Source organism: Neophocaena asiaeorientalis, unplaced genomic scaffold (assembly GCF_003031525.2).
Source record: "Neophocaena asiaeorientalis asiaeorientalis breed wild unplaced genomic scaffold, Neophocaena_asiaeorientalis_V1.1 scaffold344, whole genome shotgun sequence".
Classification (NCBI taxonomy): Eukaryota; Metazoa; Chordata; class Mammalia; order Artiodactyla; family Phocoenidae; genus Neophocaena; species Neophocaena asiaeorientalis.
This window is the reverse complement of record NW_020174693.1, coordinates 698,762-726,125: the sequence shown is the minus strand read 5'-3', so window position 1 is coordinate 726,125 and position 27,364 is coordinate 698,762. Positions and strand designations below refer to the sequence as shown.

The window sequence follows — 27,364 nt, the reverse complement described above, 5'->3', positions numbered from 1 at the left end:
CTGACGGGACGGCTTTCCTTTTGCTCCCCCGCCTGCTCTGTGAGCCTCTGCCGTCCCTCGGCGTCCGCTGCTCTGGGGTGGGGCTGTCTGCTTCCCTCATGCACCTGAGGATGGCGCACACCTTTCTCGATTTGTCTCTCTTATAATGACTAGCACATGGTCTCAGGTGAACCCTATGAAGTTGTCATTTTTTTTTAAGGGTCAAAAATGGCTCAATATCAGCAATTTCCTAGGGTTTGATCTAAAAGCTGCTGAAATCCATGACTGTTAAAGGAATGAGCAAATGAATTCACGTACAGCGACGAGGAAGAAGCCAGTTTTATAAAGAAGGACCACTGTCCCAGCCTCTCGACACACGGAGAACTCAGGAGACTTTTCAGAGAGCCGAGGTACTCAGAGCCAGGCATGGAGGCCTTTGAAGAACTTGGAGGAGAACCACGGATGTGACTAGAGATGCACCAAGAGATTCCTATGGTGTGGCAAACGTGTCACAGATCTTGTGAAGTTCAGCTTCAAGGAGGAAAGGGTTAGGACTTCGTTTTGGCAACAGAAGATTGGCTCAAACTGCAAGCAGTGAGATGAGAAGGAAAGACTTCTTGAGGGGACAGAATGATTATTAGGGACAGCTGGGAAGTTTCTCCATCTGGTCTTTAATAATAGTTTCCCTTATCTATCCCTAATGACTTAGGGGTAAGTCTCATTTGGCTGGAAAATGAGGGTAAATGACCTCTCAAGGGCTTTTCTGGTCACAAGGACTCTGACCCAAAGGCTGGGTGAATACAGAGCCTAAGTAAGGCCACGTGACAAGAACAGACAGTGGGCAAGCAGCAGCCATTCAAACTCCTCCTCCGGCATAAGACTCGGCTATTGTACTGTGGAGTAACTCACACACCCTGGCCAGGTCTGCACAGCACAAAGCAATGCCCTCTATCTCTATTCCTCTGGCCCTGGCTGGTATCCAGGCATTGTGGCAGACTGTTCTACCAGGATAGCCTATCTACACAGCAGCCTTACTGGAATGCCCAGTGGGCCAAGGAGGTGGTTCTCAAACTTTCGAGAGCATTCAAATAACATGGAGTGCTTGGTAAATAACAGACTGTTGGGTGCCACCCTTAGAGTTTCTGATTCAGTAAGCGCTACAGACCGAATGTTTGCATCCCCCCAAAGTTCATTTGTTGAACCCTAATGCCCAATGTGATGGTATTAGGAGGTGGGGCCTCTGCGAGGTGCTTAGGTCATGAGGGTGGAGCCCTCATGAATGGGATTATGTGTTTATAAAAGAGGCCTGAAAGAGCTCACTTGCCCCCTCTGCCAGGAGGACATGGTGAAAAGACGGCCATCTATGACCCAGGAAAAGTGCCCTCGCCAGATACCAAGTCTGCCAGTGCCTTGATCTTGGACTTCCCAGCCTCCAGAACTATGAGAAATAAATTTCTCCCAGTATACGGTATTTTTGTTCCAGCAGCCCAGACAGACTGAGACAGTAAGTCTGTGGTAGGGCCTAAGAGTTTGCATTTCTAACAAGTTCCCAGATGCTGCTGATGCTGCCAGTCTGGGGACCACACTTTGAGAACTTCTGCTCTAAAGTTGCAGTTGATCAATTTGACTGAAAGTCACTGTCAGAACTGTTCTCTGCTGCTACACGTATAGACTCAGTTGTGCTGCATCTTAACATTAATTCAGAGAGACATTAATTTATCAAAACACACTATGCTCCACTTGACAAGTGATTTCCAAAAATCCTTAGTTAGCAGTTAGCTGCAGCTCTTGGTCTTCAGAGCAATTAACAAGTAGTATTTAATTCACCCTTGGTTCCTCGGGGGCTGGGAAAGTATAAAACATTCTGCACATAAAATAAAGAGTTTGGGTCCTGAAGACAGATTCTAGAGTTATGTCTAGAATAGATGTTGACCAGATAGAGCTGATAAGCCCAGAGGTCATGCTGGAGATGTATGTTTTCTCGTAAAAGTTCCCCAGTTCATCCTCAACTAGGAACACATCCAAGATATTAAGTTATGCCCCTGAGAGGTGTGACAAGCAAACATCAATGCGTCTTCTTGGACTGCTTCTGGGAGTATAAATTGGAACAATGTTTTTGTAAGGCAGTTTGGCAATACTTACCCAGAGTTTCAAGATGTGTATACTCTTTGGCCCAGTCATTCTACATTTAGTGGCTTATTCTAAAGACATAATCAGACCAGCTGCAAAAGACTGAGGTATAGGGATGTTACCCAAAGTATTGGTTATAATTGGAAAAAACTGAAAATGACCTAATGACCAAAAAGGGGAACTGGTTAAATAAGTTTGGTTCAGTTATGCACTGGAATATTGTTCAACCAGTGCAAATAATATTGGGGATGAACAGTTATTGGAAAAAAAAAGTTTCACAATATATCGTATTTAAAAATAGATTATAAACAGCCTCAGAATATTTCCATTTTTTGTAGAAAAGTGATGCCTGTAAATGCATAACTAATCAGTCTGGAGGATTATGTACAAACGAGGTGTTAACAGAGGGGCGTTTACCACTTCTGGGTGGTAAAACTACAGTTGTTTTTATTTCTCTTTTCTATATCCCTATTTGAAAGTTGAATAATAATGAATGTGTATTGCTTTTGTAAGAAGCAAATGTAAAGTTTAAAAAATTTAAGATTTTTTAAGTTAGAAAAGTCAACTGTAAACATGTGCAAAAACACACGGACTTTTTCAGTCTATCACACTTAAGTACAGCTTCAGAGCGTGTGTGTGTGTGTGTGTGTGTGTGGTGTCATCCTGAATTTATGAAGGGACCCAGTGATAAGCTCCTTCCTCCAGGGCCTCCTCTACTCACTACAGTAAGAGCACAGGAGGGTATGTTTGGATTTCTGTCTTAGCTCCACCCTTTTCAAACTATGTGGCTAGGTATTTTAACCTCCCTTTGTCTTAGTTACTTCATCTGTAAAATGGGTATGTTAATATAGCAACTCCTTTGTGGAGCTGTTGTGAGATGACATAATTCCGGGCCTAGCATGTAGTGAACATCAATAGATTTGGGCTATTACCGTTATTCTGAGGATTAATGCTTTCCCTTAGCTTTTCAAAGCACAGCACCCCACTGGCAAAGGAGGGCAGAAGTAAAATCAAAATCTGTCAGCGTAACTGAATAATCTCTGCGGAACATACTCGGACTGCAGTGAAATGGTGGCTGCAACAGGGAATGTTCAGCAGAACAATGTATCTGAACCAAAAACAACTGACTCACTATGTTTAGAAAGAGGGCTTCAGACAAGTGGAAATTAAAGACAGAAGAGGCACATGACATCTTTCAGTGATGTGGAGCAGTGAGGGTGTTACATGGGAGAAAAGCCAGTAACGAGAGTAATAAAAGCAAAAATAAAAAGTAAAGAGAACTGGGATATGAAGATGATATGGGATACGGTGATTGGGACCGTTTGGTGTTCCACTGGGTAGACTCCTAGGAAAATACAATACTCACGAAGCAAAAAGTACACACGAGCAAAGCACAGTGACAGGGGTTAGAAGGGCAGCTGTTTCGTTGTGTGTATTGCTATCTTAATACACACACACAGACACACACACCACATTCAAGGGCTTAGACCTGTGTTTACCTGCCTCGTGCAGTACTTTTGAGAGAGTGAAAGATAAAACTTGATTCTTCCCTGAAACTCGGGCAACAGAAACTTTTAAAAAACAGTTGTTCTTAGGTTTTTTCCCCAGCCTGGTTCCTAAGAAGTAGTCCCTGAAATTATTTCTGAAAATGACAGCTCCTCAGAGAAGGGATTTGTATGAGGACAGAAGGACTAAACATGACTTCACTTTGAGCCTCTCCTAAGGAAAGAGGCCTCTTAATTTAACATTTCCACCTGATTCTAAAATCTACCTTTTTTCAAGCTTTCCAATCCATTCTCTGCCATTAATTTCTTTCCTTGCAAACACAGAAAAAAGATGGTCTTCACACTTCAACCAAGGCACAGATGATTATTTGGAAATCTATATTAAAATTCAACTTTAGAATTGTTTCCAGATTAAAAGTTTAAAAATCATATAAAGTTAAAGGGAACAGACTCAACAAGAAGTCTGAACCATGGTGAAACTGTCTAAGCCCTTTGGGAAATAGAGGTTCCAAAACCGAAGTACACTGGGAAGATGTGCTTATTCCTGACTTAAACATAATTTTAAAATATTTCCTTTCTTACATCAGAAAGGCCGATTTCTACCTTATTATAGTTGCGAACAGATATTTCTTTTTCTTTTGTTTTCTTTTTTTTTAAGGGAAATGTCCTTGAATGCAAACACCTGTGACACCTGTTACTATTTCTAACCGTCAACTATGAGATTAGGGGAAAGTCAGATTTCAGAGTATTAAATTGAATAGAATGGCCTACCTCTTCTAGTAGCAGATGTTTCCTTGTGGTACATTTAATGAGGGAAGTGAGAGAGTGCTATATATTAGTGATAAATATTCCCTGGGGCAAAACTCAGGGTTAGGGGATGGGGTATGAGTAAGTCTAGGGAAGCAAAATGGAATAGTAGGACCTCCTGTTGCCAGAACAAATCCCTCACTTCACCAAACACTGTACCTCTTAGAATCTTGAAGTGGGAGCTAATCATGCCAAAGAGAACTGAAAGGCCCAAGCAATCTATTTATTGCTTTGTAAAGTTCAGTCCTGTGGACACATTAGTTAAAAGAAGCAACTCCCAATAGAATTAGGAACAAATTACCTCCCCTAAATATGAAATGCAAAATTACATACAACATCGTATCTACAGTGTTCCTCCATTTTTTTCTTGCTTTAGGCAATGACCTTTAAAAATTGGAAAGAAGAGTGCAGGGTCCCTAAGTTTCTGAATACTCTCATACATACTGTATACATAGAAAACCAGGGTAAGGACCCCATCAGAGGTGGGGAAAAACAAATGAAATAATCCAAAGCAAATCTATCCATCAATTTACTAGTTTTTCCACCGTTTGGAGGAAGAGGTCACGTGTTTTAAGATTTTACTGAGCTAGACCCTTCACAGGCATTACTTCATGGAACCATCACAGCTACTTCGTAAGGTAGCTATTATCAGCAGACCCTGGGGACACAGCACACACGGTTCCTGCCTTCTAAGGGGCACAGGGCAGGTGTGACCAGACGTCACACAGTGTTATGTGAGGTGTGACAGAGGGAAGGTTCCATGTTCTGTGGGGAATATGTTAGGGGAGGATCGTGTTCAGGACCCTAGAGCTAGGATTCCTCTCAGGAACCCTTTTAGAAAGGAAGACTCTGGCTCTGAGCCCAAATCTAGCTGGAAAACCCAACCAGGAACATAAAGGCAGCACGAAATGAATGTGTTCAGATTAAACGGATATCTGTCACAACTCCTGACATATTACTAATATGTTTTAAATTTTTAATTTTAAATAGACATGTCTGTAAAGCTATCATGGGAAAGGAAATAAGCAGCCCAGTTGTACCACTAAGGTGCAAAATAATTCATAGAAATTATCCTTCCTAACTAAAAGTATGCCTCAGTATCAAGACATGGATAGTCTCGTAGGCTTTTATTTAAAAAAAAAAAAAAACTCTAAAAGATACGGCAAAAACTGCAATTTTACTTACAAAATGATCAGGGTTTCTTGCAAGTTTCTATTGATTCTTTTTCACTAAACACAATTCAGAAGATAATTCTTCCGGGGATGGGGGGAATCTTACAATGAAAACCTGCATAAAAGTGTTTACAGCGGCTCTATTCATAACTGCCAAAACTTGGAAACAACCAGGATGGCCTTCAATAGGTGAATGGATAAACAAACTGTGGTGCATCCATACAATGGAATATTACTCAGTGATTAAAAGAAGTGAGCTATCAAGCCACAAAAGACACAGAGGAACCTTAAATGCATTCTGCTAAGTGAAAGAAGCAAGTCTGAAAAGGCTACATACTGTATGATTCCAACTACATGACATTCTGGAAAAGACAAAACTGTGGATGTAACAAGAAGGTCAGGGTTGTCAGGCGTTACGGTAGCAGCAGAGAGAAGGGGAGAGTAGGTGGAGCACAGGGGATTTTTAGGCTGTGAAACTATTCTGTACGGTATCGTAATGGTGGACACATGACATTATGCACTTGTCAGAACCCAAAACACTGTATGACACAAAGAACGAATGCTAATGTAAACCATGGACTTTAGTTAATAATAATATATCAATATTGGTTCATAACTGTGACAAACGTACCGCACTAATGCAAGATGTTAGTAATAGGCGAGACTGTGAGGGTGGTGGTGATGGAGGGACCTTTCTCTGCTTTATGCCCAATTTTCTTGTGACCCCAAAACTTCTCTAAAAGTTAAGTCTGTTAATTAAAAAATCTTAAGACAGTTTGAAGAGGAAAGAGACTGGTTAACCTGAACAAACAAAGAGAGAAGTGATTCCATATTGCAGAATGATATGAATTACTATCATCTCACACATGTCTGTTAGTTATGGTGTATTTTTAATTGAAATCATAGGTGTATAACAGAACACCAGGAGAGCAGTGTAGAATTATCTTTATTTCAGAACTGATGGGACCTTAGAGATGAATAAACAGGTTTAGATAAACTCAGAAAATAACCAATCATGACTATCAGAGAAGGGAAAACTGTGTTTGGTTTCTGCTGGGGCAAACTGAACGTGTTAAAGTAAGTGTTATGGAAAAAAACATTTATAGTTGCTAAAGATGCAAAAAAAACTCCTGAAATTTTTATTTATGTTAGTACATTGGAATGTAGCCCAAATTACTACATATGTTTGTTACCTAAATGGTTTAATTTAGTTGGTACTCATCTTACACACTCTTTGAGGGTTCCTAAAGTTCTTTCTTTATCAACATAAATGATCCACATTTTCAGCTATTTTAAAATTCAGGACAATAAACGTTCCACTGGCACATGTGAGAGGTGGTACAGCCTGGGGATTCGAGTATGGGTGGTAGAGTTAGACTGCCTGGGTTCAAATCCTGGTTCCACTACTCACTGGCTGGGTGACCTTGGGCAAGATACTTAAGCTTCCTTGGCCTTTGTCTCCCCATATGGAAAGTGGGGACAATAGCAATACTCATCTCATGATTAAATGAATTAATGTACAGGGCCTGGGCCACAGCTCTCAAGTGTTAACTGTTATTAATCCCAATAAACTGATTTTAGGAGACCACACCTGATGGCAACATGAAGACACCTCTACGGTGATACTTCTGCTACTCCTAGAATTACTGTTAACATGTTGGCCTCCTGAATCGTACTCAGTGACAGCAGGAGCCAAATTGTAGTCATCTTTGTTAACAAAACACATTTAAGGAAATAGTTCTCAGAATAAGGAACTACACTGATTTACTTCTTACTGGGAAAGAAATTTTAATTTCAGCTAAAATTCATACTGTTGAATTGAAAACTTTTTTTTTTTTTTTCAATTGAACTGAAAGAGGAAACCAGGTAAAGTTTTAGTGCACCATACTTTGGCCCAGTGACATTACGGTATATCAATTTTAAGACCATCTGTGCCCTCAAGTATTTCCCCTGGGGAGACTGGATTACACTGGGACTTTTGGCTGAAATGCAACCATGTTGAAAAGACAGAAAACAGCAACTGGACGTTCAAACTGAACATTAACTGCAAGTTGAGACCCACACCATTTTTAGTCGGTGAGAGCTCTAATTCACAATTCAGTAGTTCCACATAACAGATCAAATCTGCGCTTCTGGTTTTGAAAGGCTCTGGTGAACCCAGTGAGTGCAACTTCAGCTACTGTATCAAAGACTGATGTTTGTTTAATCAAGATGGGAAATAAGGGTTTATGATATCCTAAGAAGCAATAAAGTTCTTATCTTCATGCAAACTACCCAAAATAACACCAAGGGCAGCAAACTGGATAAACACCCCAAAGAACAGAAGACTGGCTTCTAAATAGATGGCCTTTTCATTTTAAGCAACAGACAAGTATTTAACTAAATTATTCTCCACTGAGACTATTAAAATGGTTTTGCTATTGCTATCCAAATGAAATTTCAGATCCACTTAAGTTTAAGAAATTGACCGAAATTCAAATCACAGATTTGGTGTATTTTAAATGGTGCTATGTGCTCTATGCGCTATTTGTGCTCATTACCACATCAAAGTGGCTGGACTCAGATGTATTAAGTCAGAGATGCCAAGTTAATTTCTTAGACATCTTCATAAATAGCTCTAAAATTATGAGGCTTGATGACTGAAAACCTTTCCCATTTCTTATTGTTCACTGGTGACATAATTTAGATCAGACAGATATTTAGTATACAAGATTCCCAGTATTATAAAACCAGGAAGAACCCTAATGGGCATCCAGTCCAATGTCCTTACTTTCTAAGAAAATGAGGCCCAGAAGAAGCAGATGAATACAGTAGTTAAAAGCTTGGGATCCGGAGTCAGACAGACCCAGTCCCAGATTGGCAAGTTATTCACTGCTGGACCTTGAGAAAGTTATTTAAGCTCTCTAAACCTCAGTTTCTCCATCTGCAAAATGGGATCAACAATTGAACTCATCTTTATAGCTTTGTAGTAAAGACTGGATGAGCTGAACACTCAAAGTATCCAGCACAGAAGACTGGCACACTGTAACTACTCAGTAAATGCTACCAGTTATTATTATTATGACTAAAAACTGACTCCTAAGGCAAGTAAGCAGCAACAGAACTAGAACTTGGGTTGCTGCACGCGTCACAGTGTTTTTCATCTAAACAGTACCTGGGATAAAGATTCACTGGTCCTGACAATTTAAGTATAACTACATCAAATAGAAGGATAACTGTTTCAGTTTTTCTGCTACTGAAATGATCAAAATATTAAAATGACGATTACATACTGAGGTGCCAAATTCATGAAGATTCACACGTATTGAGCTTTTCATGAGCAATGGACATTACATGTTTACCTTTGTAACTGTTAAATTATATGCTTTTCAGTATTTCCCATCAAAAGCTGCTCATATAAAATAAATGACAAAAGTTAGGGTCCACTTGCTAATGATCTTAAATTCGACCCTGATTAGTTGCTATATGGACTAAGTCCGACATTCTTAATTTGTATCATTAGTCAGATATCACCATATCCTCCACACATGTGCTATGGAGGAAGAAGAATAGGGACACATGAAAGAAAAAGGTCACATGGATCTGCAGTGTGAGTGAGAATCGGCTTGGCTAATACAGACTCCTCAGAACCCAGCAGCCACCAATCACAGGCATTTGGAATTGCCATTTCTGTCGACATTGTGTCCTTATATGATTCAGCTCAGAGTTGAATGTTTTTCTTACATTAAAAAATGAATAATTAAGAAGGCTCATAAGGAAAATGAGTTTTTATAATATGCTCTCAATATTCTCCATTTGTTAATTTTTAGTTAGTTGGCAGTCTTTCCAATGAATATTCTCAGACTGTCAAGTGGGTGCTTAAAACATTTTCTTGTAGTAAACTAAAGGTCATTTTTCTCCTAATCTGGAGAATGATCAATGTATATAAAATTACTTTAAATCTTTAAAAATAAGAGTAACTGAATTAAATAGACATCAGCTCAAACTACAGTGACATAAGCTCAAACATAATAACATGAACAAAACCCAAACACCTTTTTCTATAACACCAATGTGATTCAGCAGACCAACAGATGAAGAAAATAGTAATTTGAAAAGTGGCAATCTGTATCCACAGCCAGTATTTAGTATTTCAGTGACTAGAAATAAAATGGTTTGGCAAACTTACCCGCATTTTTGCACAAGCATCTTGGGTTGATTCTGTCCCCCTGAGCTCTTTTATCAGCATAGAACCTAAATACTGAAATACAAAAAAAATTTAACGATTTATGAAAAACAGAATATAAATCTGAGTAGCAATTTAAAAGCAGACTGTAGAAGTACTACTGGCCAGGTGTGCTGGCTGTAGGCTGCTGCATAACTTTTAAAAACGAACGGTAACTAATTCTAACAAATAAATGCACGTATAGAGAGAATGCAGCAGAATTAAGCACAGTTCTGAAAGCTGTAAATTGCTCTTTATAATAAAACTGTAGCAGTTTCTAAAGACGCCATCTTTCAGATCATATTTAACTGCAAAACGGGGGCATCTAAAAATGTTTTCCCTTGTTTTTTGAGGCAGCTATGTCTGCAAAAATAAATCACATCACTATCTATGTAATTACAGGGTTGTATGAGACAGCTGAGAAGCTAAGCAACATGCACCCCATTTGGACTTAGTTGGCTGCATAGGTAATTAATGTTAGGCTGTTCTGAGGCAGAGATGCGGTTTTGGACCTTTTTCATTCACAGCTGTGTGCCCTGTGGTTGATCCACTTGAGAACAGGCTGGGAGCGTGCGGGGAGGGGGAATGTCATTCACAGTTGTTCCACAGCCCAGAGAGCTGAGTCTTTGGTGCAAACTGACACTGGAGGGGCTGAATGGGGCAGGAGAAGGATGAGAATGTCTCCTCCCAGGAATGACCAACCACTTTGCTGTTAGGTGATCGGCTCCAATACTGCCTTGGTACAAATCGTCACGCATGCTTCAAATTCTGGCTGGTGGGGGGGGGGAATAGTTTTTAGCAAAATGTCTATTTTGTCTTTCTATCAGTTGACTCCCCTTCAACCTTTTGAAGCTTCAACGGGGCTCTTTCCATTTATCATTTTTCTCTAATTCCCTTCAAAAAATAGAAAGAGCTCTATATGTCTTTTTTAAAAGAGTGCATTAAAATAATTATTTTCCTGACATGACTGAGGAGACCCTGGCACTCTGCAAAAACTGGGTTGGGAATCAGTCCTACCGACCCGGGAGGTCCCTGACTTGAAGAGGCTGTGCAAGGGCACAATAGCAGAGGGTTTGGTCAAAGCCTTCCAAGAAAGCCCTGCTCAGGGATTTGGCATTTGAGCCTTGGAGGAGGGAGGCATTTCAATCCCCCGGTTCTGGGAAGATCACTATTGAAATGAGTCCAATGCTTCAAGATATAAGCAGTTAAAGAGGTGCAGAGAGCACAAAATGAAAAAAAAGCCTAAACTGCTGTGAGAGAATCAGAACATCCACATCTTCATCAAATTAAGGAAAATGATCGTGGTGAAATCCTTATCTTTTAAGGTATCAGGAAACTTTGTCCTAATTGAGACATTTATTTTAAAGAGAGACAGTTTCAACACTCTGTCCTGGGTTCAGCCACTTCCCCTGCTGTAGTCATGACAACCACCTGCCCCCAAACCAATGGTATCTTTTGAACATCTACCTGTTCATATCATTCACAATTCTCAGCTAAGCCTGATTCTCTCTCCTATTTCAAAAAAAAAAAAGCCCAGTACTGTAATATAATCCAAATGATGACAATGAAAAGAATCTGGTATTTATATAGAGCAGTAGACCCAATGTTTTGAGATTTGTAAGTGGAAATGTCTATATGTGCTATATTTATACTCATTTCCATTTTAAGATAGCAGTTTATCACATTTAATTTAAAATATACAACTATATAAGACGACAAAACAGACCTTAAGCTTACAAGATTAACAGGGTTATAAAGCTCTATTTATTTGGACTTTCTCTGTGGTGAGAAGGCTACTTTAAGAAAAAAGAGAAGGGGAAAACATTTTAGGAATTTCAGTGATGGACATTTGGGGATACCTTCAATATAAAAGTAAACAGGTTAGAAATGCACCCTCTATCCCTGCTGGTACCCAAGTACTGAATTCTGGGTAACTTACAAAAGCTTTGTAATCACACGACTGGAAGATGAGCTTTTCCGGGTGGTGTTGCCAGTACTGCACTGGAGTTGAGGCTGTGGCTTCGTTTGGAGGTCGCAAGGTAATGGAAGGTTCTCCCCAGTCTCCTGTCTGAAAATCACATTTATTCTAGAGGTAACATGAGCAGTAGGCCAAGTTCATTCCCTATAGCTGGCCTGAGTTCATCTTATACCTGTGTGCTGTAAATGTGCAAATGTATATTATATGTTTGTTATGGTTTTATATGTCTTAGCATCATACTTCCCAAAGCTGAGTTAATTTTTGAGGTATGAAAGAAGTTGACCTATTCTATTTTTCGAACGACACCCTAAGATAAGTAATTTTAAAATAAAACATGAATATATTCATAAATGATTTACTAATTTTCTGTTCCAACAGAAAAGAACATACAATCTTTGAAAGACTTTTCTGTTTTTAAACTTGACTGAAATTTTTAGTTTGAACTGCTTTTGCATTCAGAATACACAGTTCCATTGATGTCAGTTCCCAGTTAGGACATGTACCATGTACTCTGAATAATTTTATATCTCTGGAGAAAAGATACAGTAGGTGTGACACTAAACAGAATTTTAGAAGAAAAATATACTAATGGAAGATACCTAGTTTCCCTCCTCTGAATTCATTTGTATCAATACAATACTACTGTGGTTGTCTTGGATATACTCAGCCAGCTCCCTCAGAAAACCTAAAGCATGAATGAAGAATAAATATTTAAATACCAGGTTTGGTCATACATGCACATGCATGTACTTGAGGATGCTAATCACAAATACAAGCACATTCCCGTATGCTGGTATATCATATAGTACATAAATGTCCACAAAGACAGACCTAAGACAGAAGGACATTCTATCATTTTAATTATCATTTTCCATGAGGTTAACCTCGATATGTTTTATTACTGTAACGGTTTAGTATGAGCATCTATAAAGTCAAAGGCCTGTGTTGGGAGATTTCTCACTCCTTTCCCTCGTAAAGATTCTGATTGTTCAAGATTTGGTTCTTTGTTGGACATAACTCAATCTAGACAACAGGCAGATTTCCAAAGCCACTCTCCTCTAACTTGGATTTGGTTGGTCTTACGGAATTATGAGAAATTACCTTTCTCAGGAGCTGGAAGAGTATAAAGAGGTCTCATGAGCTCCAAAACCAAATAAAACCTTGGCTAGAGACAAAGTTCCACAGAAGTACTGGCAAACGGGTTGGCACTAGGATTTCTTAAGGAGGATTTTCAAGAAGTCTGGGATAAGAATGCCAAATTTTGGATGTAGGTGTATGTTTTGGGAGAAAAAGGTCCGTAACTTTCATTAAATTCTTTGAAATGCTCTAGAAAGTTCAAAAGATTAAGAGCCCCAAGTCTCCAGGAATAGCTTAAACAGGGTGTGTGTTTTGGGGAAGACGACTACCATTCCGCTTTTTTTCTGTGCAGTTTGGACTTACATTAGGAGGAATATGAGGTGGCTGTCATTACTGGAAAGGGTTAGGCATAGGCTTTGCCATCTGGAAATTTCTAACTGGCTTTAAAAAACAAAAGAATTCTAGAGCCCCTTAGGAATGCAAAGGCCTTGTCATAGAGGCAGAGGAATGCACAAGCCTTTTCACGAAGCAGAGAGCCTGTAGCTTTTCTCCTTAAGACGGGTGACTCCCAACCACGGGAAGAGCAAAGTGAGCCTCGTAGTATCTCCTTGGCTTCTCACCAGAGTGTGTGACCAGTCAGAACCCCTCTGCTCGTCTCTTACGCTCTGCCCTGAGCTACTCTGTGTGTTAGTTTTGTTCTAGTTGCTGATTTACTCTCACAGGGCTCCGTTCTCCCATCTCCCGTCTGTTGATATTGTTAAGGCTTTACCTGGAATACTTACTTTGGCATTTTTAAACAGAAATCCTATGTTTTATTACCCATCCCTGACTCATTCTTGAGTTTTTTCTTCATGTTTATACAAACTGTTATTTCGTGAAAGCAATACCTGATTGCAATTAATTAATTAGGAGTAAGTTTTCCTCTTCCTATTTTGATCTTTTTTTTTCCTTCTCTCTCAAATGTTTGGATCTTTATTATCTCTCCAGTCTTTATTTCAACTGGCTGTGATTTGGTCTTAAAAAAACTAGTATAAAATTAAAAATGCAGAATATGTGAATTTCAATATTATTTTGAAGCTGAGTGTAATAACCTTTAAACAAGGTAAAACTCTGGAAACATGCAGCTGTGAGTTCTTAACTAAAAGCTCTCCTCGCATCTAGCAAATCATCCTCTAATCTCCCCCCATTAACCTTTTCCCCTGTTCTCCCCCCTCCCTTGATAAAGCAACAACATAGCAAACAGGTGTTGTACATTTAAGTCACAGGTAACACTGTTAACGGAACAACAGAAGTTGGCACACAACTTTGTGGAATGATACAAAAGGAGCTGGTTGACTTCAAAAGATCCTTCGACCCAGTGTCCGCTGATGTGACAACCCAAAGCAAGCATCCAATCTTCACGTTAGCCCTGTCATCATTTAGCTGAGGTTCACCTTGGCCAAGCTCAATGGGCAGTTTTCAGAAAAGCCTGAACAGACATGGCAGGAGCTGGGGGTACCATGGGTTGTGGGGCAAGGGCTGGGGGGTAGGGGTGGGGATGGGTTGGTGAGGCTGGGGTTATGGGGACAATTTGAGGTGTTCATACATTAAGCATGCAAATCATATGCAAACTCATTCTCTAATTGCTGAATTAACTCAGGCACTTTTATAATTGAATTTCAGTGTGAGTTCCACATATACTGAAAGCAGAATGCCGATGCAAGTATTTACATCATCCACAGGAGTCGCAGCAGCCATTTTGGGAATGACAAGCCCCAGCACACAGCACCTCGGTCTGGAGATCATTTCCATCTCTTGTTTGATAACCACTTGAAGAAATTAGTGGTGCTTCCATTTAATGTTTAGGCAGCGCCATCATCTGCTCTCCTATGACTCCACTTTGTCCAGAAATCACAAACCACTGCTTTGAATCCAGAGTGATCTGACACACTTTCCCTACGTGCAATGGGGGCAGATAATTATAGGGAAGAGAAACAGAATCCTTACTTCATTTTCTTTGAGGCCCAGAAAACTTTGCTCCAGTCCAAATATTTTAAAAATTCCCTACAGGGACTGAATCTACCTTTCTGGAAATAGAAACTGAATTTTGTCATACTTAGTGCTATTTCCAGAAATTCGTTTTCAAACAGAGGGAAAAGTGTTCTTAAAATTGAATTTATAAGGAAATAATTTTCCTTTCTTCCTGGAAATTCATCAACTGATTTTTTTTTTAACCTTAGATCTAAGAATATTTAGAAGACTCTGCTTGTACGTGTTGATTTTTCTCTTTGGAATCAATTCAGTGGGAATGGATGGACTCTTCATTACTCTATTGTAAAGGGCAGATGTGGCCTTGATCCTTGGGGTGGGATCCAGCTTCACCTGGTTGACGGACAGTAAAAACAAAAGTGCTCGGAGAACAAGGGTGCCTTAGGTCCCCATGCTTTTGGAGGCTGAATTACAGCAGGAATGAGCTATGGAGGAAAGAGGTAGAGCAGTGATAATATGGAGGAGCTGTAGAGACCAAAAAGCAAAGAAGGGGTTTTGCCTCGCATATAAAATAATTTCAGTTTTGAAGCCCGGTATTAGCTCTTGTTAAATAGTACATTCATATCTAGATAATATCTGTATTTCTTCAGGTAAGTTTAAAACATTAATACTTTCCCAGTTAAAAATGCTTGTTAAATATTAAATAAAAATCAAACAGACTTAAAAAGTCTTTTGCCTGAAATAATGGTTTATAATCAAGTCTTATCTTTACTGAAAAGTAGATCTAAACATGGGTTACAATGAAGCAATACTATTTAGTTAGAATAACAAAGTAAAATCGAAAAAGCCTGGGGTAAAAGCCTGTCATACCGTAAATTATTAGTGACTGGCAGTGCTTTATAAAAGGCTTAAGAAATTGCAGAAGAGAAATTAAAATGATCCAAGGCCCTCTTACTAAATATCTTCAGGATATTTCTTTAAAGCTTAAAATACTTAGAGAAAAACCTTTTCTTTAGGTTCACGTATTGAATGCTCTTAACAGTCCAAGAATTTGCCCATGGATTAAAACCTTGTTTACTTGGCATATACGTATGTATTTATTTCCTTTAATATATATCAGTTAAACAGAGGAAAATGTACATTATTAACTACCCCTTCAAACTCAAATAAAAATTAACCTTCCAATACGAAAGAAAAACATAATTTGAGATTAAAGTTTTAAACGGAGAATTGATTCTGCTTAACAGGTATTTGCCAACTGCCAACTAGAAATTCATAGCCTGCTGAGTTTGAAGGATTATAATTGGGCCGTACCCAATATAATGTAATTAAATTAAATGTCTCATACCACCAGCTGAAAGTATAAAACTGCTAACTGAATTTAGTTATAACACAGAAAAAAATTTGCAAAATTTCAGAGCTTTTTATTGGATGGCGGATTCCAAAATGTAGCTTTTAATCTTTTCATTATTTCAAAGGGTGGTAAAACTGCAAGGTTTTAGTTCATGTGCACCAGATATACAATTCTAAAACATCACATCATATAGCTCTCTACCCCCAAAAATGGAAACTGAAGATATCACATATTCTATATGTTCTGAGAATACAAAGGGGAAACACCATCTATATTCTTACTTACTTCCTGAGAAAACAGTTTTGTAAGGACGTCAGTAGATAATTAAAAGCTATGATTATGACTTAGTTTCCTAACATGAACAGGAAGATATGGTATTTTCCAGGCCTTGTATTATTCTTTAAAGAATTTTTAAAATTAGGATTTAATTGATTTTTTTAATAGAAGCTTTTAAGTCTTTTCTACTAGGAACTGCTCCCACCTACCTGCTTGTAAATTTAGATCTGAATATTAACAAACATTATTCTCTACTGAGAACACTTAATGAAAAACTAAAATGATTTTAAATGATGACTGTTATTTTCAGGTTTCACTTTCAATAATTCTGACATATAACAGAGATGGGCTACCCAAACATGTATGATATATGCAATTACATTTACTTTCCATTATCTCTACAGCTTTGAAGAAGGCTACATATAGCTCTATATTTCTAAATATGTACACATGTATTTGGATGTGAATGTAAGGAAAGGTCTCCTACAAACATTCACACACACATGAAAGCAAGATGCTGCTTCAGTTCTTTTAAAACATCTTCAAGAATAAAGAATGCTGGTTTGGTCAAATGCAGCTGGTTATCTTGAATTTGTTCCTTTTGATGATAAAGAGCAGAGATGGCCACTTCTGAACACGAAAAAGCACTGGTTAGAATTTACGTGTTCAGGAGGAACTGCTGGGTCACTGGAGCATCAGTACCAGGCAATGTATAGACACTGTGGTCCCCAAGTGCCAGAAATTCCCATGCACGGGAGGAGGGGTGTGCCTGACATGGCACCTCGAAAGAGGCCCTTTGCATGCCACCCCAAGAGCTCTGCTTAGTGATTCTCAACCAAATGTCTCAACCTCTTAGACAGCAGGCTATCCAATAAGAGAAATTTAACAGAGTGTGAAAATAGAATTGGATTTTAAAATACAAAATGGAAAAAAACCCCAGACGTTAAAATGTTTACTTTCCAAACAAAAATGAATTTTTAAAAAGTATGCAAAGTGAACTGTGAATATTTGAATATTAAGCAGCTCAGAGTAAAACAGGTCATGATTTCACACACATCCCAAAGATCAGTTCAGTACTGTCAAGTGGAAAAAAAGAAAAAGGCTGAGAACCACTTTGTAGCTGTAATGGTGCCTCTCCTGGCTATACTCCTCCCATATTTGCATAAAACTTATATATAATATCATGCAAATCATACTCAAATATTTCTCACAAGTAAAGTGCATGAACCTTTGAGAACTGTTAGGCACAAAGGACTGAATAGCCCATGGACATGGGAAATACAAAATGGGGAAGAATAACACTGATATATACATGGGTATATATATATATCAATTTACCCTTTTCCTTTTTCCTGTAAAAGCAAGTTAACGCAGACACCTGGGATGAAAGCCAAACTCACATGGGACAGATTTTAACTGTAGACTTCAAAACCAAGTATGTTTCTTATTTTAGGACAATGTTTGCACGTTAACTAGTCACAAGGCACAGTGAATGAAGTATAAGAGACAAAAGAAATCTCAGGAGTTGTTAGACATCACAAATTTTCTGCATTGCCAGGACATGGTCCCTATAGCTACTGACGACACTTTGCAACACACGACACAGCTCAAGTTCAGGAAGAGAAAAATAACCGTTTGTAACCTTACATTATGAACCTGATGGATGGCTGAGAAAGGAAATCCAGCGTTCTGATTCGTCCATATCTCACAGACAGACGACTGCTGATATAAACAGAAAACTATCTCATCTTGTCAATATTTAAAACACGGCAGCTACCAAGGTAGCATCAAAGAAGGGAAGGAGGAAAATAATAAAAAGCAAAGAATCATATTTCTTAAAAAAACAACAACTCAAAACACCAAAAAACCCTTTAGGGTGCCCGAGGTTTAATAATTGACTTTCAAGTCATTCTTTTGCCTAAAAACACTTTTGGGTCGGCTGGAAAAAAAAAGACCATTTATGCATTAGTATTATGTCAAGGGAAATTACCAATCCATTCACATCTTGGAAAAAGCAAACTGTGTTTTACATTTGCCGAAGAGAACGGAAATACCTTCCCTCTTCATGTCATTCGTTTCAGAGGATAAATATTTTTATGAAGTTCAAGAAGGATGGGAAAAAAATCTTTAACACAGGTCAAACATTTTAATTTTCTTATCTTCAAATGACCGAGAGCAAACAATGCAATAAAATAACTTTCCTAACTTAGTCGTTGCTCAAGTTGATAAACCTAGAGAGACTTTTCCCCTCCAGAGCTCTCAAGAGCAAAGCTCTGCGATTAACAAGGGAGAAGTGTCAGTCTGCTGCCCAGCAGAGGGAATGTGTGGTGGTGGAGGGGCCCCAAGGAGGCACAGCAGGGAGGGGCTGGGGTCGGGAAGCTCAGCTCCGTCCCTCAACCAGAAACTTTGGGGAACACCATTTGATGTCTGTGAGCCTAATGAATCTGCTCCATGATTCGGATTCTCTACCACACCATTAACAATTGAACAACCGACAATTATTAAAAGGCAGTAACGTTTGCTTAGAACCAAATGCCAAATGAACCAACACCCTCCCAGGAGTTACAGCAGAAACCACCAGATAAACCAACGAGACTCCTGGCTTGACCTTTACAGAGTTCTTTTCCTGAATTCCATCATCTAAAAGACACCATGAAACTGAATCACAGAAAATGGCAGAACGCCTGAACTTATTCAGCCAAGCACTGCGAACATCCCCAGAATTCACAAGCAGAGCGCACAACGATCAGTGCAGGAAGGAGATAAGAACGTAACCACAACACAGTTTAGAAACCCAGCAAAGAACAATATCATCAGCAAATGCGCTGTGGAAAAGAAAGCTTATCCTTGGCTAAATGTTTCCCCCACCTCCATCTTCCCAGAAACGCTCACCAGAAATTTAACATCTCTCTCTCCTGTTCCAAAGGCAGCTCCACACACACCTACATCTTTGCTTTCCATCCCTTCTGTCATCTGGATGGCTTGCTGGGGACAGACTGTCAGGTAATTGGCATTCTGTTAAGAAAGTAAGATACCTGGGGTCTGACCAAAAGGCACCTCCAACCACCTCCCACTTAAACCAGCTCTGCTATTCTCAGTTTCTGCTCTAAACTTCATGCTATTTTCTCCACAGGGGCATCTTCCCCTTCCTTCTCTGCAAAAATTAAATCTCTAGCAAGTTAAGTCTTGGGGCCATTAAACCCCCAGCCTCGTCTCCAATAGGTGTCATCTGATTTAAATATATTAATTCCATGCTTCAGCAGGATTACCATCTTAACCGGCACCAAACATACTTCTAGGATACCCTTAAAGCACTGTCACCCACAGTTCTGAGATAGTTCTTTTACAGAAATTACATCTTCTACAACTTTCACAGACTTTTAGTGCTAGAAGTAACCCAGGGATCACCTGTCATCTGACAGATGAAGAGAAGGACATTCAGAGAGGTTAAGTGGCTTGCTGTGGTCACACAGGGAAGTGTCACAACGTGTCAGCCTGCCAGGATGGCTAGGGAGGAATGCCAGCCCAGTACTGACCTCACCAGAAGACGGAGAGAATATTCAGTTATATGGAGGCTGTTTACTAATCCTGAAACAAATATATATAAATGGAGCCAGTTCATGGAACAGTCTCAACTCCACAGGGGTTCAAATACCTTAAAAGTTTTGTTTTCCAGTCAACTCCTCCCAAATGGGCCATGCCCAGTCCCTCCTCCCCGGTGGGCAACAGGCCAATTGACATTCTGGGCAGCCTGCATGACCTCCTGGTCACTCTGAGTTATGAAGAATTCACTTTTTTATAAAACTCCAATACCATTTATGATTCAAACTTTGCCCTTCCCCACCACACGCCAGTCCTGAGGCTTAAAGAAACCCGAGGTAGGGTGGCGTGGTCCTCCTTGGATGTCCCCCTCGCCAAGCTCAATCTCCTTCATGCACTTAGTTGGGCCGGAGGATACAGGAGAAGGACAAGGGCCTCTCTCTTACTTGGCAGTGGCTGAATTCTCCCTGCTGGTTGTCACTGACTAACTTGGTCTCTGATCCTTCTTATAGGAGCTGCCCCGCCCTGGGTTCTACGGTATCTGTGGAGGTTCTCTGGAGGTCTTTGCTGGGGAGGGATGTCCCTACTGCACAGTCCCTGATGTGAGAAATCTGGCTCTAGCCTGACTTTCCCCAACCCCATCCAGCCTTCCTAGGTAGGACACGTGCACGCCCCTTGGGTGGGGTGCAGGGGAGTGTGCGCAAGCCCCGCCTCCTGACCGCTCATCCACAGCACATATATACATCCTTGCCATGCAGAGCATGGCTCTGTGACCAATCCTCCTCTCTGCCAGGACATCTCCCTCCAGTTCTCTCTTCCTCAGTTCAGGTTGGTTTATCTGCATCTGCTCCCAGAAGTTCACCTAGGGAGAGAGATACCAGTTTCCCCTTCTGCTTGGTTCCCTCACTTCGGGTGAGCATTCCTCTTGGAGACCTTCTCCTTAGGCTTGGGTTGCATGGGGACGCGCTCTCTCCCCTTCCCATGGGAAGGGAGGAGAAGCCTCCGTTCTTTCCACAGTGGCTCAGACAATTCTCTGCCCCCCTGGCCCGCCCCCAGCACCAATCTTCTGACTCTGTGGACAGGAGGCTGACTGTGCAGGGCAGGGTTCGCCACCTGTTGGTAAATTCCAAGTAGGGTGTCTGGCTCCCTTATCAGCAGCTCTCTCTTTAGAACGTGCAATACTTAGTACCTACAGGCAAGTTCCTCCTTAGCATCCTGTTACATGAATATATCTTCCAACAGTCACAGAAGTTACCAGAGAGTTAAGGAGGGAAGGGAGGGTCTTGTGCCATAATTATTTTTATTTTTAAAAATCCATATGAGATTTTCTCAGTGAAGAAATAAAACCCACCTCTAGTCATATACACTGGAGAGAGTTCCCACGTGGCTTATATACCTTTTAAAGGTGTTACAATAACTATTTTTCACTTATAAGGTATGTTCAAACTTGATAAAGGAAATCCTCTCTCATTTCCAATAACTATGTGCCTCAGTGCAAATGATAAAAAGTCAGATTCAAAAAACAGAGTTTAAAATAAAGGCAGTTAATTGTATTTTAGTTATGGAGATTGTTTCTTAAAAAGCTGATACACGTCAGACATCACAGCAATGCTGACGGTAGCAAAGACTTTACCAGGCACGTAAGAGCAGTAGCTTAAGGTAGACCAGCTGTAATTGGTGTCTTCATAACATGAAATGGCTCTTCTTCTAGACACATGGTTACCAGGCTGAGTGTTGGAATGAATTTTTTAAATGCAAAAGAGTTTCCCCTGCAGAATTTCATTACATTTATGAAGATAATACTTCAGGGTACAACATGCATTGAAGTACAGAGTGTTCAAAAGCTTTTAGAAAGAAAATAGCAGTGAGAAAACTTCATCTGGGGACCCAATTCCTAGAACAGAAGTGATTTAAATCGAAGTTTTAATTAAACTTTAGAATGTCCTCATGTGTAAAGAAGAAGAATAATAGCACTTGGCCTGCTTATTTCATCAGGTTGTCGTGTGGCACGTGCTAGGCTCCACGTGAGAGGGAACTTTTTCACATCTCTGTTTCTAGGACCTGGAATACAGAAGCCATCAAACGTATTGATTGAGTGAATGGAATCACAGAATGTGTTCAATATTTCTTGGCAAATGGTCAAGCACCATAGGAACATTAATTACTACTCTTCATTATCACGTTTAGTTGATCTACTTTGTTGTTGCCACTTGTGCCTTCAGTAAACTACATCACTGACAACACACTTCTGGCAAAATGCACCAGAGATTAACCTTGCAGACTTCTTGTTAGAGATGGTCTCGTTTTTCCCGATAAAGGCTGAAAAAGCACCGCTGACTTTGTTGAAGAGAGAGGAACACCTATATGCTAAAGAGCTGCTTGTACGAGCCTGGAAACAATTCTGTAAAAGGATGGTCAACACCCTTTGCAATTTCATTTGCTTATTAATTTTCTCTCAGTTCCTTTTCCTCATACATTGTGAAGCTTAATTTAGTTGATCTGAACTTGAATTACCATGAAATCCAAATAAATGGGGGTTAAGGTATAGCGATCTTAGAACTGAGATATCAATAATTTAATGTTTATTTCTTTGGTGATGAAGTTAGCACACTTTTAGAGGTACACAATTTTATCTTGAGTTCAGACCTCTCTCCTGATTCTGGAAATGTTTTCTTAAAATGCAACACACATATTGCTATTGTTACCATTATGTATCTCAGGTTAGCACGAATACAGTTCAGAAAATACCACACATTTGCATTCAAATCTAGTAACAAACTAAAAAGCATATTACCTATATCCAAAGTCTTTCTCCTAAAGGTTGACTTCTTTTTTGCTCAGTTGGTAGCAACCCAGTAATTTACAATAAATTCTCTCTCCTTCACCGTCTCTTCTCCCTTCTTTACTGGAACATTCCCTGTAAGTACTGAAACATCTTCCATTAAAAGCAAACAAGCCCCTTTCCTTGACCCAACATTCTCCCTGAGCTCCTGCTCCAATTCCTGTTCTTTAAGAAGCAAATCCCCCCAAGAAGTATCTATATGGTCTCTGCTTCCCCTTCTCCTGTCCTCACCTGAGCCTACTCTGCCCAAACTGCTTTTTTCATTTTGTCAAATCCAACTGTTCATTTTCCTTGACCTCCTGACACTTGATCACTCCTTCCTTTTTTAGCCTCCTTTGCTGGCTCCTATCATCCTCTGGTCCCTGGAGCATCAGACCTCAATCCCTTTTCCTTCTCTGGCTTTACCAGGTGGTCTCATCCCGTCCTGACTCCCCAATTTATGTCTCCAGCCCAGATCTCTCCTCTGAACTCCAGATTCAGACATCCAGCTGCCTTCTTAACACCTCTCTTAATCTTGGTGATTAAGAGGTAACCTAACCTTAAATGCCCCAAACCAAGCTCCGGATCACCTCCCCCTTCCCTGTAAGCTTTCTTATCTCACCAAATGGCAACCCTCTTCTTCCAGTTGGGGTCGTCCTCTTGCTCACATTTCACATTCATTCCAGCAGCAAATCCTACTGAATCTACTTCTAAAATCTTCTCACCCTCCTATCACTACCTGGTCCAAGTCACTACCTTTTCTCACTTGGATTCTTCCATTAGGCTTCCAAACTCATTGCTCTCATCCTTGCCCCCTTAGTGTTTATTCTCAAAACAACAGCCCAAATGATCCATTTAAAGTGAAAGCGAGATCATGCTGTTCTGCTCCATTTAACTCAGAAGAAAATTCAGAGTCCTAATGATGGCCGGCAAGGATCTCCATCCTCCGGCTCCCATGCCCGCCCTTACCTCTCTGCTCTCTTGCTCACTCGGTTCTGGACAGCAAAGCACACTCTTGCTTCAAAGCCTCTGCCCTTGTTTCCCCTTCTCCAGACGCTGCAGGACCAGCTCCCATACCTCACGTTCTACTCCAGTGTCACCTTCTCGGAGAAGTCTTCCCCCAAAACCCAGCATATTATATCCAAATTAAGTCTATGCTTTCTACGCTGCAAAGGGATTATTCTTTCAGGCACAGATTGAAAATGTGGAAAAACGTTTACAGCATAAGAACCTGTCTTCCTGGCACCCTGACATTCATCCAGAGGTAATTACTGCTCATCTATTGGGTACAAGGCATGGGTCGCAAAGTGAGTAGGGGTCAGCCCTGCTTTTAGTCAACGTTTATGGAATAGGGATTGCTATGGACATGATCCATTTTCCTTTGTCAGGACCAGTATGTGGTAAACTGGGATTCAGAGGCTGATGGGCCTTAGAAGCAGCAAGTGGGCGATAGCTCCACCCACTCAGTAACACCAATTAGGCTCTGAAAACCTTCGGGATTCTGCCGATGCTGTGTAGTTAGTTTAATAAAGAAGCTTGTGTGAATAGAGCCCTCTGGTCAGATTCTATCAGAGATGAAATTTTCTGCCTTGTTCTAGCTCGGGAAAAAAAAAAAAAGAAAAGCTTTTCCTCTGTTTCTCCCTTATGTTTGTCATAATTTTTCACACTTTGGGGTGTTCAGAAATTGACCAGAAAGAATCTAACAAGAAATCCGAAAGGTTCAGAGTGAAAGTTAAAAGAGTAATGAAGTCCATTTCTTCTCTTGGATGACAGCTCTTCTAAAATAAAACAAAAACAAACTTGAAGAGAGAACAAAACAGCTTCAAAGGCAAAAGAAAAATGGGCACCCTAACAAAGGAAGCGTCGGTCAGCAGCCAGCAAACTCAGCGCCTCCTTGAGCAGAGAATAAAACGAGATGAGATCTGTCAAAGGATGGAGTCAGACAAATTCAGATCAGTCAAGGAACAATGCACCAAACACCTCGTATGCAAAAGAAAACACCTCTTTTCTTCAGCAGCGACAGCGCTCGCAGCCTCCTCTTCCATGGGCACCAACCAAACCCTGCCTGGAAACCAGAAATCAGAAGCTTTTGTCTCTCCTGAGTTACCCAGAAGTCGCAGGCCAGCATCTTATTTTTCCGTCCCACCGTCGTAGACGTTGGAACCATCCTCCTCCTCTCTTCACGGGTGAGTTTTGCAATGTGTAGACACTCTCTAACAACCATGTGTGATTCTTCTCTTCAACTATGTCGTGAACGTCACAAGTTCAGGCTTTCTTACCACTGGCCCTTTCTCTGAAAGGTTTTGGATCAACTATTTTATTTGCAGGGAATGCTGGGCTAAAAAATCCTGCTTCCCGTCATTTCTTCACTTTTCTGATGAGCAGTCTTCTCAAACCTTCATGATTGTGGACTTGACCCCGTATCAGGGAAATTCTTGGACAGATTGGTAATCACCTGCTGGAAGTGAAAAGCCAGGCCAATAGGTGTTTTTCCATGTGTGACCCATTATTGCTGGCATCAGAATTAATCAATCTAGCAAAAGTGGGAGGAAGTAAACACTACCTTCGGTCTCATCGTAAGTACGCTGACGTGATACAAATTCTGATATTACTTGCTGCCTGCCCAAAGTTACAGCTTTCTCTCACTCACTTCCTTCCTGCTTCGCTCCTCCCTGTCTCCTTCCCTCCCCACTCCTCCCTCCTTTTCTCCACCCCCCACCATCTTTCTTCCCTCTTTCCCTGTAAACTCTGATTCTGCTACTGACAGCACATAAAGTAAGCTCTCAGCTGCTGAAATAGGAGAGAACTATAGCCATGTGACCTGTTGTTCATTTGTAGAGATAATACATAACCTGCATTCCCTAATATGACAGTTGTAGCCCTAAATGACATTACACAATTATTTATGAAATCTCTTCACAGGAAAAGAAAAAACAGAGCAGAGGAAAAAAAATGGAACACTGTCTATACAATCCAGATCTTACTGTTCAGCTCCCCAGGTTCCCTGGATGTTGCAGGGAATTTAAGTCAATTGGGATCGTGCTGTTTCTTGCAATATGGGCTATTTTACTTGTTCTCCCTCAAAGTTTGGATGCCACGACTCTTGATACAAACATTTTTCAGGGCCATTAGCAGAAATATTAATCACTCATTCAGAACTGCACCGATCTGCTTTTTATCATAACATGAACTGCTGCAAAGAAATTCCATTTTGCAAAGTACTAATTGTTCTCTGCCTGTAACATCTCTTTAAAATATACATTATGTTCCCTTCTTGTAAATCGACAATGTCATTTTTAAAATTTCCACCCATTTATTAACTATATGCTCAACATTGGTTCCTGCCTCTGGTAAAAAAAAAGAGAGAGGTATTGGACAGGACATTCATTCAATGATGTTTATTGAGACCACACTATTTCCTCATGTTTTCCTTGTGGAATGTACGGGGAAACAAGGTCTGGTTGATTTAATCCTCTTGCATGATGCCAGCCTAAGAGGTGTCTGGTAGAAGGCTACCAGAAGAACTTTTTCCTCAGTTCTGCATTGTTCAGCACTGAAATCAATACACTGGAGGAATTACTTGAAAGGCACAATTTTTTGAGGTACACTTTTAAAAGCAGCATATTACATAGTTGGGAAGGATCACTGATACACTGAGCATTGACCAAGTTCTAAAACGGCATTGACATGCCCAGAGCTGGGGAATCCGGATGCTGTGTAGCCTGCGTCCCACTTATCAGAATGCTATTGGCAAGAGGTGGATGTGGTTAATATAGTGAAGGGAAGACATCAAATTGTCTTTAGTCTTAAAGAACTATTCTCAGCAAGAGGGAGTAGATATACTCTTCATGTTTTCAGAAGATAGCATTAACTAACTACATGGGAGCTTTAAGGAGGCTTCTTTCAATTCAATCTAAGGCAAGAGTTCTATTAATTAGAACTTTTCTGACGATGATGGGGCTGGCTGCCTCACAAAGTGGGGACTGCCTTACAGGGACAGGTTCAGGAATAAACTTGTGGCTGTTTATTAAGGATGTATTAGAAGGGGTGCTACATCAAGACACATTTTCTGGCCCCCTCCCACCCTGAAGTTCTCTGCTTTTCATTAACAGAAGCACAAAAGGATCCTCTAGCCATAAATGCATGTAGATATTGCAAGTTACTATAAAATTTTTCTGATACTACATTCAAGCCTCAAAGTAGAGACCGATACAGAAAGGGGGGGTGGTCACAACATTTCACAACTGGTTATGTGAAGCAATTGTTTGCTACCCCTGATTTGCAAAGAATGAAAAGTTGGATGTCAAGAGCAAAGGATCTTCTTTAAATACAATGTTTATCCACACCACCTTAGAGGTTCGATTCTCTACTAACTTTGCACTTACATAAAGTATTAGATATTAGTAACAGAATTTGTCAAAGGACTAAAAAAAATGCACTGAAGCCTTTTGGGGTTCTAGAATTTTTAGAATGTGTCATGTCTGCTGGTATAGACACAACCAGGGTGTTCATCATCACAGTGCTTAAAGCACAGGCTCTGAAGCTAGACAGCC

General features: G+C 40.2%; 1 protein-coding gene across 16 annotated transcripts in view; it reads right to left on the bottom strand.

Annotated features, from left to right (window-relative positions):
* ANKS1B (ankyrin repeat and sterile alpha motif domain containing 1B) overlaps positions 1–27,364 on the bottom strand; it is a 711,904-nt gene that overhangs the window by 45,092 nt on the left and 639,448 nt on the right. For 6 of the 16 annotated variants that reach the window (XM_024758920.1, XM_024758914.1, XM_024758916.1 and 3 more), the window contains 3 exons: positions 18,098–18,172; positions 11,737–11,865; positions 9,762–9,833 (listed from right to left, as the gene is read on the bottom strand). In XM_024758920.1, the coding sequence (XP_024614688.1) occupies positions 9,762–9,833; positions 11,737–11,865; positions 18,098–18,172 (276 nt within the window). The remainder of the gene's footprint in view (positions 1–9,761; positions 9,834–11,736; positions 11,866–18,097; positions 18,173–27,364) is intronic. The other 10 variants (XM_024758913.1, XM_024758921.1, XM_024758918.1 and 7 more) reach the window with 2 other exon arrangements.